We start from the raw sequence: 16,618 nt of genomic DNA on the forward strand, positions 1-16,618 counted from the left end.
AATATATCACTCCTGCAAGCGAACTATGATTCTTAGCGTGATGAAAGAAGTTGCAAAATCAACCGGAATGTTCAAAAATTTATAGAAAAAACTCAGATCTAAAGTAGTTCTTAAGTAGTTCTTTCGTGAAAAATGGACAGACAGACGCTGAATTATATTTATATATACAGGGTGGTCCAGATCTAATTATGCAGATCCAGATCGTCTGGATGACTTTGATTTATGCGGGGACGATTCCAGTTTGGCGTGAAGACGATTCCTTATGTTGTCAGTTTGCGCACTTCTTGATGGTCCGGGATTTTTCGGGTGATTTTCTGTATAATAAACTTAATAAGTTATAGCATAATGAAAATTGCATAATTAGATCTGGACCACCCTATAGAGATTGTATGTGTAGACAAATATCATGTGCTCTGCCAAAGTAAGTTGGTAATGTTCCATTGTAATTCCAACCTTGCCAAATCAAATGTTGTGAATGGTTGACATCTTTATATTATTGTCTGATCAAAATAATTATGAAACACATTATTAAAAATGTATGGAGGAGGCTAAATGAGTGTTTGGGCTGAAATGACTTCTTTCTCTGGAAGTAAAAATCTGATTTGCTGAACATATTTATTGAAAAGAAACATTGCTTATTTCCTTTTGGATTAATGCAAATGTTTTATGTGAAAGTAATTAGACTTGAGATGAATACATGTGTGTCTTTCAAATTATATGTCAAATTATGATAGGCTTTAAGAGAGTCGTGGGGCAAAGAAATGGTCATGGTCTTTGTCATTGTCTTAATCTATCATTTTGAAAATATATTCCATTTTTTTCAGGCCTGTCACAGAGCACTGCAGCAAACACTACAGATTGTAGCAGCATTCCATGACATTGTGTCTTATGTGGTTGGCTTTGCTCATCTCGGAAGTTACTCTGCTGTTTATACTTCCAGAAAACATGAGAGACTGACTGCTGACTGGGGAGGAACTGAAGGAATTGGTAAGACTTGTGAAATTAGTAACAGGCTGGGCAGAGTATTAAAAAAATAAAACAGCTGCTTTCATAAAGTCTCAGTTATTACACTGGGCTTACCAATCTGCTTCATTAATACAGTGTTTGTCTTCTGTTCTTCAGCAACCCAGACCTAACTAAACACTGTTAGAAATTAGGAAACCTTGTTAATTTTTTTAATGCATTGTGGCAGTAGGGGGCAGTAGTGCACCCTTGAACCCTCAGGTACAACTCCAGACAGCAGGTAAAAGTCCACAACCTTTTTATTTTCTTTTAACACAGTGCACCAAGCACCCTCCACACTACTCATTCAATAAATCAATAAACTAATACAATAACCACTCCTCCTCGCCCAGACACTTTGCTCCTCTACCTCCCAGCACAGCTCAGTGTCTGGACTGAGGCACTGTCCTTTTATAGCCCCTGACCCGGAGGTGTTCCTGTCCCAACAGTCCACAGTTCCTTATTCCTTCTGGGTCAGGGCAAACAGTCCTTTTCTTCAAACCGGGAGCACGTCGTTCCTTCCTATTACGTGACCATGACGTACTCCCGGGTCATAGGGCACAAAAGAGCCCATAAGCCCCCCCACAGCGACTCCTGGTGGCCCCCAAGGTAATAGTATAAACACTACAAGGTCCATAAGGTCCTCCTGGCGGCCTGGGGGTGCGGACCGGCATGGAAAGCCGGCAATCCTCCACAGCATGTAATATTTTTTTTTCTCATTATGTTCCCCCAGATGTTTTGAACATCATAGAATATGAATATCAATATTTCACTTAGAACTGTTCACTGTACTGATTTGAAATTTTGTTTATGTAATTTATTTTTTCTTTAATGTCATTTTGTTTTTCTCATGGGTGCTACAATAGTGGTTTTGTTGCTACAATATGACACTTACTTTTTGGGGCATGCTTTCCAGAAATCACATTGAGTGATATCACTTTATAAACCAGTATGTTGTGCTATGCGACGTCCAAGATTGCAGCGTCAAATAGATTTTTAGCATAACTGATTTCTGGCTTTTACTTTTTGACACTCATTTTTGGTCAGCATTTTGGTTGTGACAACAGTGTTAGTCTTTCTGATTTTGACCCTTTGCAGTGTTATAGTGTAATTTAATCATCTCCTGGGCATATCTTCAAGCCTTGATATTTTTCAAGTGCTATCCTTCTGGTCTTACAAATGCAGCACATAAGTGTACTCAGTATAAAAGTTATAGACAAAAAAATAATTTCTTTTTCTTGGATTTTTTTTCTGATATAACAGCAAGCATACTGTTGTTTCATCTTTGTGGTAACTTACACATGTGTTATCACTGAGGACTCAATGTGTTTGTACTCCTCACAAACCAAGGAGGTCAGGGGTCATCGTCCAAGAGGCACACCCGGCACAAAACTGTTCTCATGACCCCCTAAGTTCATAACCGAGGATGTGCCAATGGAGTGTGAGAGGCAACAACAAGGTCCAAAAGTGCAAAGTACATGTGTTTTTAAAGAAAAAGTGTCCAAAGTACAGTTAATAAATATTCAATAGATGTTCATAAAACCATTGCATTACAACAAAAGTTATTAATAGTTCAAAGAAGTTCAAAATTCTTTTGACAGTATCTGTAAAAATGTCCCCTTTGACTCCAACCTCAAAAGAAAAATTCCCTACACTTGGTTTGTAAGCAGGGACCACCTCGCTTCATTTGCCAACATCCCAATGAATATTCACCTGTTTCCGCTGCTCTGTCTGAGTAGCCTTGATGCCCATCACCCTGAACTCAGCTGTGCCTACTTACTCTTTTGCTATGGCCTCCAGGCAGTCGCTGGGAGCCCACTCTGCCACCTCCAAATCAGTACCTTCAATGCACAATCTGGTTCTGCAAGTCATTCCTGCCCTGACAATCTCTTCACAGGTTGTTTCCCCTCTCTCTTCATCCTATGCAATCCAGGCTTTGCCTGCTTGCTCTTTTGCTGACTCAATGAACTCCCGGTGCAACTAGCGAGGAGTGGTCACACCACATCGATCTCCATTACATATGCCTCTTTATAAGCTGATGCCCACCATGATTTTGCGCTGTCTCAGCCTGTCTTTGCCAGCACAACCTCTATTTCTGTCTTAATTCCTGGTGTTGAAATAAGTCGTTCTAGAGCTGGGATTTCTTATTTTGAGAGAAATAACATAAGTCTGAAAGCTACAGAATGTGAACCAGTACTTGCCACATCAATACTGCATATTGTAGTACATCTTTATTCTTCAATTTTACCGGTGATTTAACAATATGGAAATGATTATTCATTTATCTCGGTTTGCATCAAGTGCTTGTTCCATCATCCATCATTACTACTTGGCCTCACATGTGCCATTTTATATTTTATATGCCATGTGATTCTGTAGTGAAGAACATTATCAATAAAATAATCACTGATTTACTTGGCAATTCCTGTTTCTGCATTTTAATATAAAACTATAATTGCTTCGGATAAGTGATTATTAAATAAATGTCAGCTACAGTATAAAGAGCAGGTAAAGTGTAAATACACAAATAAAATTCATGATAGGAATATTAAAACTAATACAAGATGGTTTGTTTGCATGCATTTTTATTTGTAATATATTGCAAGGAGATTTTGTTTCAAGTTCAGTAACTGCAATTAGGGCAGTAAAAATGATTTATCTGTGTATGCAGTGTTACCTGCTGTACATAATCTCATTAGTTTCTCTTAGATGAGATTGGACTTGAGACTGCAAAATGTTTTCTCTTTCGTTTCTTTTTCAATAAAGGAGCTGAGCTTCAGGAGATCCAAAAACAAATAGATGCTCTGCGGGATCCAACTAATCCTCAAGAAGTCAGCAAGTTGCTGCAGCTTCGCAGAGAGGTGCTGTTCTTACAGTTTGATGCTGCCGTCCAACACTTAATCAGGTGAAAAGGACTGGTCGGCAGAAAGTGATTTCATAATCTTCATCACACATTTCTGTGTTTAAAAAGAGCCTTAATTAGGCACTTAGTTCCTCTACCTGCAGAATACATGTTACAAGTGATTACAAGTCATAGGCTTTTCTTGGTTTGATAAAAACACAATATCTTATTTCAATAAATACGATCATTATATTTAAATTTAAATGAATATATCTTTATTCGTCTATTATTGTAGAAGTGCTTTACTTTGAAGTCACAATGGAGACAGTACCTATCCTGGTAGCACTGGGTGCAAGGCAGAAATGAAACCTTAAGAAGTTGCTCCACTGCAGGGTCACCCGCTTTGGGCCACACTTTAGACTCACTGTTCAACTTCTCGCACACGTCTTTGGCATTTAGGTTGAAAACCCCACACAGATACTGAAAGTGTGAGACCAAAGCACAAAACAATGCACCACTCTGCTCTCTGAAGATGGCTTTAAAAATTGTATTCAATTTAATTAAATTCAATGTAGTCTTATTTACAATTTTTACTGAATACAGGCTGAGGTTTTTAAACAGGAGTTACAAATATAGTGTGGTAACAGTAAACTAAACAACCATGTAAGATTTTAACATGAAATAGAAATTAAATTTAAAGAAGTCATGCAAATATAAATAATCATCATCCTAACACCTGAGATGTAGCCAGATGAAAACTTGTAGGTGCTCTTTGTTTAAAACTAGCAAATGCAGATGGGTGTGTACGTTATTGTACAATGGGATGGACTGACACTCTCCACCCAGAGATGGGCCCTGCCTTGCATCCAATACCAACTCACATGCATTTTCAAATATCTTATACTGTATGTGAGTTGTTTAAGGCCCTCATACTTTTTGTTTAATAACCACGGCCTATTAAGGTATTACAAATAATTTCTTGAAATTAGTAACAATTGTGGATGTGTTTTTAGTAATCTTTTAATTTTTATCCATGCTGCAATGGTTTTATTTTCTGTGTCTTTCTTTTTTTTTAGAGAAGCCTTTTTATCCTCTGGTAATATTGAATCCTACAAGGCAGTAACAGACAACATGTCCCATGCTTTGCCGGATCTCAGTAACTCACTCATTAGCAGTATATACAGCTCTCAGATGAATGTACCTGAGCCTCTATTTCCATCTGGTTCTAGGGTTAGTATCATTTCAGTGTTTACTCTAATGAATAAAAATGATACTAAATCAAGTCAAACACTACAAAAACTCAAAACCAGCAACACTAGAAAAATAAAGAAATAAAATACCAGTGTTTTAATGACTTCCTCTTACACAACTGACCAACCGTTCATCTACCCACCCAGTGACCATCAAATTTATGTTAATGGGTAGGTGGTGCCCAGCGTGGCAGCCTTGAGCACCAGTCCGGGAACCAAATTTGGGTGAGGCACCATTCCAGTACAGGGCACACTCATGCACAAACCCACACTCACATACACCTGACCAGTTTAGGGTCACTAATTATCAAACACCCAGCAGAGAAAACTCCATACAGACAAGATGACTTCCAGGATTACACATAGTGTGAATTTGATTTTATTATATGAGTTGACACTTCAAAAGGTTTTGTCACTATGAGACTACATGTTACTATGCATCTAATGTGTGTTCATTGTGAGTTGTGATATCACACTGGTCATGGTCACAACTATAACAGGTTTTACTTATGTGCTTAACAAATGTAAATATAATTATTTATCCATCTTATTCATGCATATTTCTGTTTTGCATTTAATTAGATTCAGTAACCAAAGGTTTGTTGCATATAGTTCACCTCAGAATGAAAATATGAAGCATAGCAGAGGAAGCGGAGTTTGTATGGTTGAGTTCAGGAAGCAAATGTTCAATTAAACATCTGCATCCTCTAGTACATAAAAAGTATGTTTTTGGAAATGTATGTTTTTTCAAAATATTTGTATTTTATTTCTGTTAATGACCTTTTCCTTTATACCTTTATAATTTGGTTGTTATAGGCTCAGCAGATGTATCCATGGAGAACTTTCTTGGCAAATCATGGAGAATTTCCATACAGTATGAGTAATATTCTTCCAATAGAGTATAACATGCAGGTAACTTGGAATTGTATTCTTTATTTGTAGTAAATGTGGAAATACTACAGATTTCAAAGGTTAATCTTTTTTCCAGTGTATTACAGTTGCGATTCACTTAGCAAGACACAGTTTGTTAAAAATACAATCCAATTTTTTTTTAATTTTGAAGATGAATATCTAATTGGTTAAAGCTTATATACTTGGTAGGAAACATGTATAAGAGTACTTTCTGTTTAATACACGTCTTTTTCGACAGTTGTGTCCCTTTGGCAGCCATGATACCATTATTATTCTTAATTATTTTTTTCAATACAACTTTAACAGAAGGGAATTATAGGCGGGCGGCACGGTGGTGCAGTGGTAGCGCTGCTGCCTCGCAGTTAGGAGACCCGGGTTCATTTACCGGGTCCTCCCTGTGTGGAGTTTGCATGTTCTCCCCCTGTCTGCGTGGGTTTCCTCCCACAGTCCAAAGACATGCCGGTTAGGTGGATTGGCGATTCTAAATTGGCCCTAGTGTGTTCTTGGTGTGGGGTGTGTTTGTGTGTGTGTGTCCTGCGGTGGGTTGGCACCCTACCCAGGATTGGTTCCTGCCTTGTGCCCTGTGTTGGCTGGGATTAGCTCCAGCAGACCCCCGTGACCCTGTGTTCAGATTTAGCGGGTTGGAAAATGGATGGATGGATGGAATTATAGGCTCTTTATTTGAATTCACGATTCATTATATACTGTATACCCAATTTCTGCCTTTTGGAAATCTTAGAGCATCTGAAAGTAAGTACTGCACAACCCAAGAAGATATTCAATGCTACAATTAGATTAGATAGATTAGATTTCAATGCAAAACAATGCCAAAAAGCAGTAAAAGTTCAATAAAAAGAAAAGGCTCAAATTGGCAGAAGAACCCATGCATTGGATGGTGGATTTCTGGGCGATTCTAACCTTATGTTGCTTTTGAGCTTTTGTATTTATTTGCCAGTTTCAGATACAGCTTTTTTCCTCCAGCATCCCAGAGTTATCGTTTGACTGTTGTCAATTGGCATGTATTTAAAGAAGCAACCAGCTTCAGGAATGACATACACAGTTTTCATCTGTGCTAACACAAAGGTTTCTCTAATAACCAATTAACATTTAAACATGGCTAATCAAGAATTAACTAAGAGCATTTAATATTAGAACACAGGGCTGCTGAAAATGGGGTCATGCAGTTATATATGAAAGATAAATTATACTTCTGTAATTTCATGCAGTAATTAGCCATTTCCAGCATTAGTAATAACTTGGCTATATAATTTTAAAATCATTTTAAAAACAAACATTTTGGGGGTGATTTGAATACTGTCTACTGTATATGATAACACTGTTTAATGATGGTGTAGAAAAAAATATGAAAATAGAAAAGAAAAGAGCTTTAGCCATACTCAAAGAATGGTTCTCAGTTGAGAAAGGCCCTTCTGTAGTGGAGCTCTGTATCTCTCAGATGTGGGTCCAATAATAAATTCTCACTTCCAATGGCTAGCAAGGTATTACAGTGGATCCCTAGAAGGGATGAGGCTTCCTGGATTGAAAAGAAAGTGAGGTCACTTGTCTTCTGGTTCGTGCCCCTCTGTGCTTTGGATGGAAAGGGTGATAGTGTTAGCAATGGTGTCCCCACTCTGCTTGGGGTAAAATTGCATACTTGGTTGGAACCTTGAAGATGTCCCCTAAGTGTACAAGCATGACAATATACGTAATAATTCTATATAATTAATCCTATAAATTTTATATAATTTATTATCCCGTACTTTTGCCTACACACGGGGTGTAAGCCATGCATGCTAAAAGGTGGCCATCCTGAGGGAGCTGGAATGAGCGCACAGATCAGATTCAAAAGATTCTTTTGAAACTGGGCAGCTTTTCTCAGCACTTGGTGCAGTGCCACTCACCTAGAGTCTTGTCAGATTTCCATAAACTGTTTTGTTCAATTAGTTAAACAAGTCACCTATACAGAAGCTTAAGTTTATGGTTCATCTGGGTTGATCCACTTTTATCTTTCTTTATTTTAAGTTTTGAAACTCATCATTTTGTGAATTTCTCATTTAGATTCTGACCTTTGTCTGTAAAATGCCCTTCTACAGACAATTGTGGATTCAAGTTGGACAAATGACTTTTTTTTAGCAGATAATTCTGCATTACCTCTCTTTTATCTAATCTGAGTATGGATGCTTTTTTTTAATAACATCCTTAACTTAGGTGATGCAACTCTGATTGTCCTTTTGTGAGACTTTTTAGAATGCCTGAAGCTTGCACTATGAAAAACATTTTCTTCATCCTTGCCCAAAGATAAAATTAAAATGAAAATTTAAAACTGTTTAATGCCTAAAACAAAAACAACTCAGCAACTCAAAAACAACAAATTGTAATAGCAATTCTAAAAACTTGAAATTTGACATTTTCAAATTTAGTCTTTCATGTCAAGCACACCCTTTGTGGCATTTATAAAAACAAAACAATAAAATAAGCAAGAATGCAATTTAAAATGAAGCTTGCACCTATACTGTAATACATATACCGTACACTTATTCTTTAAGAACATCTGTTGTAAAAGTCACATTTTCTTTGAGAGAACCCAAATACAACATGCTTTACAAACTTTTGAAATTTTAAAAACACCTATCTAAAAGCATTGGAGAATTTTCAGAAAAGCATTCTGTGAGATCTCAATTACTAATTAATTTGCTGTTTCAAGTATACCTTCAGAGAGATTATTTCAACTTGTATATTTTTTTGTTTTACACATCTAATGGGCATTACTGACTCCCAATACAAGTTATTAAAGTGCCATCAGAGTCACATACATAACAGGGAACACACTGTCACATCAGTTGCTTGCAAGACCAACTCACGTCTTCAGTTGAATGAAGTACTACCAGGTAAGTTAAATGATCTTTGCAAACATGAAAGTAAAAAAGCAAGAAAGGAAAACAAAAAGGCAATTTACCTTATCTACAAATGAACTGAAGAGGAAAGGAACTTCCAAAGAGTGGCTTATTGTTACACAAATATGTAGTAAACAAAATATTATATGTCTTTTTGATTAAACCAAATAAAATGGTATTTAAGCTTATTTTGACCTAAAACTTTTTATATGTGTTTTTCAATATTTTTTCCTTTGTACTTGTAGGTGTGCCTCTGTGGGCTTAGTGAACGTAATCTCAAAATTGCTAATGGAGAAATTCTTGGTGTCTCACTCTTAATGGAAGATGTCATTCAGACCAGCCAGGATGCCAACTTTTTTGGTTTTCAGAATTGGGAGGAAGAACATTTTCAAAACATTGAAATTAAGGTATAATATAAATATGCAACAGAGCTACATTTATGTGTCTGTGTGATGACAAGTTTGTTTTTGTTTTGGGAAAGTTTTCCTTATTTTTATCCTTGACATATATAAACCTTTGAATAACTATTGTCGTGGTACCGTCCCAAGGTGATCCTGTTCCCCTTTATATTTTTTATTATGTAGACCATAGCAAAATACTGCAAATCCTATACTTTTACCACACTGTAAGGGTTTACTGCTATTGTTTACATTCCATAACCATAGGCACCTTATGTAGTGTACCAGAACAAGGAGAAAATGTTACAAATTAATTCATATAGGATAGATTAATTATTTTGTTTAATATTTTAGGTATTTTAAGTTACAAACTAAGTAGATGCCTTCTAACAGGTGGCTCTCTTTCTTATGTTCTGGTCTTGCTTTTGTGTTTGCTCCAGCATGGCCTTTGAATGGAGACAATGATGGCCTGGCTTTGTCTTCCATGAATGGAAAATGGCATAGAGAGAGAGAGAGAGAGGGTTTGTTTACTGAATTCTAATGATCCTTGGCACACCTCTTGCAAAAATGAAAGTGTATTGTTCCCAGTGACTCAGCTTAGGTAGACTGAAACTATTCCAACAAAACCCCAACCTTAAGCCTGTGCTTTGTTCATGTTAGCATTTTAGTCCAGTTTCAAAGGATGCACAAATGCAGCTTCATACAAACAAGATTGAAAGGATATACAGGTAATTAAGTTGTAAACAGCTTTCTTAAACCATCTTCTCTCCCATAAATCTTAACTTTACTTGCCTCTTCTAGTCCAGGCTTTCTTCCTGGGGGATGGCTCATAGAATGTAAAGTGTTCCTGCACATCTGGCCCATTCTGGTCAGCTCTCCCTCCCCTTGTCACAGATGGACAGCACTTCACAAAAGGTTTTATCTAATGTAATAAGTAATAAAATGCCCCCTCCAGGGGAAGAACTGGCTTAGACAGCTTTCCTGTATTTTAAAATATCATATTGTTGGACATTAATAAAAAAATAAAAAAAACATTAGAAGACGACATGCGCCATTACATCTAGGATATCTTACTGTCTGCATCTGTAATTTGTTACAGTTTCTCTTGTCTTCATTTGAAAGTTTAAATATTCTTTCCATATGCTTTTAAAAATGTGTAACCAAAATTCATAATTCGATGTATCAGGTTTCACCCACAGGGTTAAAAATACTGCTAGATTGATCATCAGCTCTTTGTTGGCACTATGTGATGTGTGTGTGTAGACATGGCAGTGTGCTTTGCAATTGAGTGGTGTCCAGTATAAGGCTTACACCTGTTGCTTCTATGAAGGGATCCATAGCATTAAATATATATAGAAGTCTTTCTTTTTTGTTTTATTTTCCGCTTGATTGTATTTTGTGGCAAACTATTTATGCTAATAGTAACAATTTGAAGTTCATAGTATTATTAGTATTATGTTAACCGAACCAAATTTGTGTATAAATGTTTATATGAAGTAAAATTTAATATTACATACATTGCTTTTTCAATATATACTTGTTTGATTATTGAGACATTAAATTTGTGGTCAGTCTCCAAGTACAAATTTATATGTAGATTTATGCAGTTCCTGTCTTAGCTATCCTATCCTAGGTAGTATAACATAACATTCTCAAGTGCAAGTCAGGAAACAACAGTTAACTGCACTGCCCACCACACTCACACTTACACGTGATCAATTTAGAATGTGTGTATCCCCCAAGTCATTCACATTAGTTAACATAATATGAGGGGGGACCCAAAAATAACTGGAATTTTGTTGTTGTTAGGTTGGTACTTGTAGTACATGGTTGGGCCGCTAGGGCGATCTAGTTACACTCCTCACAAGTCAGTCTGCCAAGTGCCATCAGTCTGGAAATTGTGCTTGTGTTCAGTGAATTTTTTTGTAGAAGTAGTTTTGTGCAAGCATCGTTTTTTTACTATGGCCGATTATCGTGAGCAACACGCAGCAGTGAAATTTTGTTTTCTTCTTCAAAAAAGTGTTGCAGAAACTATTGTTATTGAAACGGTATGACAACCCTGAACCACCCACCCTACTCACCGGATTTAGCTCCGTGTGATTTCTTTTTGTTCCCTCGGATGAAAAAAGACTTGAAAGGAAGGCGTTTTGCTGACGTCGAAGAGGTAAAACAAGAAACGACCAGAGCATTAATGGGCATTACTTCAGACGAATTTAAAAAATGTTTCGAACAATGGAACAAACGGTTAGATAAGTGTATTTCCGCCAATGGAGAGTACTTTGAAGAAGACTAATTGTAGTTTGTAGAGAAATTAAATTAAACACATTTTAAAAATATTTCCGGTTATTTTTGGGTCCCCCCTCGTATGTATGTCTTTGAGAATGTGGGAGGAAAACTTTGGTACCTGGAGAAAAATCCACAAAGAACATGGGGAGAATGTTCAAGCTTCACATAGACACTAATCAGGTGTAGTAGGATTTGTCCCAAGAAAGCTAGATCCCTAAGGTAACAGCACTGATAGCTGCACCATTATGCAGCCCTGTTCCTATATAATAAACTGAAAAATAAAGGTACCATATTGTTGGTTGTGTAATCTAAATGTGATCATTTGTTATGTACCATTTTCTATACAGAGTTTAAAGGTAAGGTTGTGTTACAAGGTGTCCAGTCCTATTTATTCATTTAGTTCTTCATTGATAAACATAGTTACAAGTCTTAAAATAGAAATATACTTACATTTAATAGATTTTCAGTTCAAACATGATTGTTTGCTTTACAGCAGTTTTCTATTTATTGCAGGCTGATTATGCTGGAGATATAATTCCTGTCAATAGTTTGATCCACACAGAAGAAAGTATTTTTTCTGAGGGCCTCCTGCAAAATCCAGTAGAATTGTACATGCTTCTTAAATCATTTTTGGTTCTGTGGAAGCAGCTTGAAATTTTTAAGAAAGAGTGGGCACGAGAGAAACTGGGCATGGAAGAGATCAATACTCTATCACTTCATCAGCAATTCTCCAAGATTTACAGGTAATTTTATTTGTTGCACTTATTGAGTTTTTATCATAACCAGAAAAAAAAAATAGCATAGCTGTAGACAGGCAGGATTTGTGCAGTATATTGTGTTTTTCTCTACAAATCCTGATACTAGATAGCATAAGTTATATGTTTGACTATACTTCCTTAGAAGGCTGGCGTCCTTCAACATCTGTAATAAGATGCTGCAGATGTTCTATCAGACGGTTGTGGCGAGCGCCCTCTTCTATGCGGTGGTGTGCTGGGGAGACAGCATAAAGAAGAGGGATGCCTCACGCCTAGACAAACTGATGAGGAAGACAGGCTCTATTGTTGGCATGGAGCTGGACAGCTGAGCAGGCTCCTGTCAATCATGGAGAATCCACTGCAGCCACTGAACAGTGTCACCTCCAGACAGAGGAGCAGCTTCAGCGACAGACTGCTGTCACTGTCCTGCTCCACTGACAGACTGAGGAGATCGTTCCTCCCCCACACTGTGCTACTCTTCAGTTCCACCCCGTGGGGTAAACGTTAATATTATACAGTTATTGTCTGTCTGTTATACCTTCATTGTTATCACTCTTTAATTTAATATTGTTCTTTATCAGTATGCTGCTGCTGGAGTATGTAAATTTCCCCTTGGGTTTAATAAAGTATCTATCTATCTATCTATAAATGCACATCATGAGTTCGCACTAATAATCTAACTGTAATCTACACTAGACAAAAATCCTGCAGAGAATATTTGAAATACTGAAATGTATGGAGAACATTATCTTTTGGAGTTTTGCAGCTTCGCTTAGTACCAGTTGAGTCAAGAATTCAAACCTGAGTAAATTTTCAGATATACTGTAAAACACTGTGAACATCCAAAATATTTATAAGCCTAGTTCAGAATTTTTTGACAGTTAAGACGACATGCTGGGTAAGTTAACAACTTACAAATAACAGAACATTTCAACACAGGAAAACAAGTTAAAAGTCTATTCATTTTACATGTGATTTGCCCCCTAGACTTTTGTTTCAAATTTAATTACTTATTATGAAATCAGTATGATTATAAAAATTACCTACTTTAACATTTATAAGAAAGAACACTGCGTATATTGAGCTTCCATTTATTTTGATTTAGTAAAACTATCTGAATCCAGCATTGGTTGTGAAGTGAAGTTAATGGATAAATTGGGGGTTTAAGCTGCTTTTTAAATATCTTTCAATAATTCAATAAATATCTTTCAGGTACATTTAGTAATTTAGTAGTTCATTTTGTAAAAAAACAAATAGAAAAGTACATTGGCAGTACTGATACATCACATAGCTTTAAATGTTTATTCTTATGGTGATTCTTTTGATTTCTTAGATATGAAGGTAATGATTATTTAATATTGACTGCATCACACTTAGCTTTGTAATCATTATATTTGTCAAGCTGTTGTAACTCTAGAATAGGACAGATAGTGCAAAGTAATGTACGATATTGAGCAGTTGGAATAAAGGCATATTGGCCTTGCATTTTGATCAATTGATTTTTTGCCTTTTAGAGGACTGTGATAGTAATGGAGGAGCTACAGTACATACTCAGATGAAGTATCAGTTTACCATTCAACAACAACAACATTTATTTATTTAGCACATTTTCATACAAATTATGCAGCTCAAAGTGCTTTACATGATGAAGAAAGAGAAAAAAGGCAAAATAAATACAAATTAGAATAAAGGAAAACTAATTAACATAGAAAAAAAGTAAGGTCCAATAGCCAGGGAAGGACAGATAAAACAAAAACAAACTCCAGACGGCTGGTGAAAAAAATAAAACCTGCATATAAAATAGCTAAGGGGTTCAGTCTGTATCTACATCCTCGCTCATTTTTGCAAGCACTGTGTAGAGACTGAATGAATTTAATCACAAATACAATTGGCCAAAATGAAGTTTTTTGCAAGACACACCATCCGTGATGGGATGCTGAGGTTAGAGGAGCTTAGAAGTTTTCTCCATCCCTTGAGGAATCAACTTATGGCATATGGCCATTTCGTGAATATGTCCCCCACAGGAGGTGTACAATACATGACAACCTGCTAGAAGACTGCAGGAATACCCAGAACACTATTAAGGGACTATATTTTTTGACTGGTCTGGAAGCACCTGGAAATTGCCCAGGTGAAGCTGGAGATTGGTGATGTGAATAGGAGGGCCTGACCTGTTCAGCTCAGCCTGTTGCCACCATATCCCCTACCAGGATGAATACGTGGAAGGAGAAGTGAAAGTGATATCCCTCTCTGTTTTTCTCAAAATGAAAAAAATAACTACCCAATCTTTAGTCTTTTCAATAAGCTATAAACAAATCAGTTATTTTACATCTTCTCCAACATTGGAATAGGCAGAACTCTGTTTGTAATTACTCCATGTTTCTTTTTTATAGAGTGGAAATTTTCTATCCTGCTATGAAGATGATAGCTGGACAGATGGGTAATGAGGAGGCATTTGATGGACTGTTCATAGATACCCAATCCATTCTTCCACTGAAAGGTGCTTCAGAAATGGAGATTAAAACACAGCAGGTAGTGGGAAAACAGCAACACTGTAGCTATAAAATATCCAATATTTACAATTTGAAGTACATACAGTATAGGAATGATAATTACTGCAGATGTGAATTAAAAATGGCCCATGTGTATAGGGGCATCTGTGCTTTTTTGGTTTAATTTCTTGCACATGCTAATATTTTTTATCTTTCTTCACCTACACAACATTATGCACCTTTAATGATATTTATAGCCTCTGCAAGATTTACTGCTGTTAACTGAAAATCTATAAAGCATTACATGAAGCTTGTCCATTGCTTTATTCCAAATATAGTAGAATTAATCCACAACAAAAGCAGATAGGTATATTGAGTCTCTTTATCCATTCAGAGGACCCCGCCAACACCAAATGATCTGTTATGGCTGAATACAACACACTCTTAGTTCTCATTTTATTGAAGTTGTGCCTGACCTTCAGCCTTCTCCTTCTGGATATTGAGTCCAGAAACTGGCACCACGGAGTTCTTGAGGGAATCTGTCTTGGCTTCATTGGTTGCTTTTTGTTGCCTGCCTGGAGCTCACCAGGAACATCCTCACACATGGCTCCAGAAGAGGGTCCTTCTATTCCTTATTTGGGAGAGATTTTCTTGCATTTTTTTTAGAAATATCATGATAGTTATATTTTTCAAATTCAAAGAGAAAGTGATGTGATTGGATTATGTGATAAATATAAAATGTGTTTTAATTTTCAAATATCATCTCCATTCACAGTAAAGTATAATATAGTATGCACATTTATTTGGAAAAGACAAAGTTAACTTAGATGATATTGTCTTTCTGCCTTAAGTGCTGCCCAGGTTCCTTCCATAGAAAGAGTAAACTGGTGAAAATGCATAATGCCTCCTTTCTTTTAAGAACTGCCATTATAACCTTTATCACATACACTATATAAACAGTACAAGCAGTGGCACTGTAAATGTGGTGCATACACAGTAACAGTGTAGTTGTTCCCTCACTCTAAAGTAAGGATTTTGTGGCCACCAAACACAAAATGAAAAGGGTCTGTTGTTGCATCATCTGTGGAGCAATTCTGCTATTTTTTCATTTATGCGGCAGCAGGATTGTTTTAGCTCAACTCCCTGGCGTTAAACCAAAATATTGCCACACAGATGCAAAGCCTCCTGGGTTTAGCTAAGTTAATAATTTACATCACAATATGTGAAAACATGAAATTATTTATGACTCCACTGTAGGATGACTCGTTGAATTTTTAAAGCATCCATAATTTTCTAATTTATACCTCACATATATACAGCACTTTACAAAGTGTCACCTTATTGTGCTAAGCTCCTAGGGTGACCCCCCATTCTCCCTTTATACTCCATATGATGTAGCTCTTAACAAAATTTCCCCATATCCCTGCTATTACCTTTATATGTTACACAACCTTTTACATCTGTAACCACAAGCAACAAGATGGAGTACCAGAACAGACAAGAGAAAAGAGTGACACATTTATTTGTGAATTATAGATAGTAAGTTTTAATTTTTACATATTGTAATTAACACTAGAATTCCCAAAGCCTATGAAAAAACTTGTAATCCCGGCCCACCTTAAATCCCTTCACATCTCTCCATCAGCGTCTTTTGTTTTGTAATTGTGTCGATCAGCACAAACAGCAAACAGCCTGCTGTCCCATCCTCCACCTTGACAGAGCTCAACTCTCCCAGCTCAAGCCAAGGCTCCTTATCTGTGTGTGAGGTGCTTTGAGTTGTATAGGGT

At 36.6% G+C, this 16,618-nt stretch overlaps 2 protein-coding genes across 2 annotated transcripts in view; both read left to right on the forward strand.

Annotated features, from left to right (window-relative positions):
- The window catches only part of si:ch73-242m19.1, a gene marked incomplete at its 3' end in the record, with an annotated part of 117,145 nt that extends 111,181 nt beyond the window's left edge, over nucleotides 1–5,964 (forward strand). The window contains exons 30-33 of the mRNA XM_039749762.1: nucleotides 825–987; nucleotides 3,769–3,907; nucleotides 4,921–5,074; nucleotides 5,911–5,964. Coding sequence (XP_039605696.1) covers nucleotides 825–987; nucleotides 3,769–3,907; nucleotides 4,921–5,074; nucleotides 5,911–5,964 — 510 coding nt within the window. The remainder of the gene's footprint in view (nucleotides 1–824; nucleotides 988–3,768; nucleotides 3,908–4,920; nucleotides 5,075–5,910) is intronic.
- LOC120525533 (coiled-coil domain-containing protein 162-like) overlaps nucleotides 5,959–16,618 on the forward strand; it is a 52,639-nt gene continuing 41,979 nt past the window's right edge. The window contains exons 1-4 of the mRNA XM_039747905.1: nucleotides 5,959–6,006; nucleotides 9,146–9,307; nucleotides 12,098–12,327; nucleotides 14,733–14,871. Coding sequence (XP_039603839.1) covers nucleotides 5,971–6,006; nucleotides 9,146–9,307; nucleotides 12,098–12,327; nucleotides 14,733–14,871 — 567 coding nt within the window. The 5' untranslated portion in view covers nucleotides 5,959–5,970. The remainder of the gene's footprint in view (nucleotides 6,007–9,145; nucleotides 9,308–12,097; nucleotides 12,328–14,732; nucleotides 14,872–16,618) is intronic.

Source organism: Polypterus senegalus, chromosome 3 (assembly GCF_016835505.1).
Source record: "Polypterus senegalus isolate Bchr_013 chromosome 3, ASM1683550v1, whole genome shotgun sequence".
Taxonomy (NCBI): Eukaryota; Metazoa; Chordata; class Cladistia; order Polypteriformes; family Polypteridae; genus Polypterus; species Polypterus senegalus.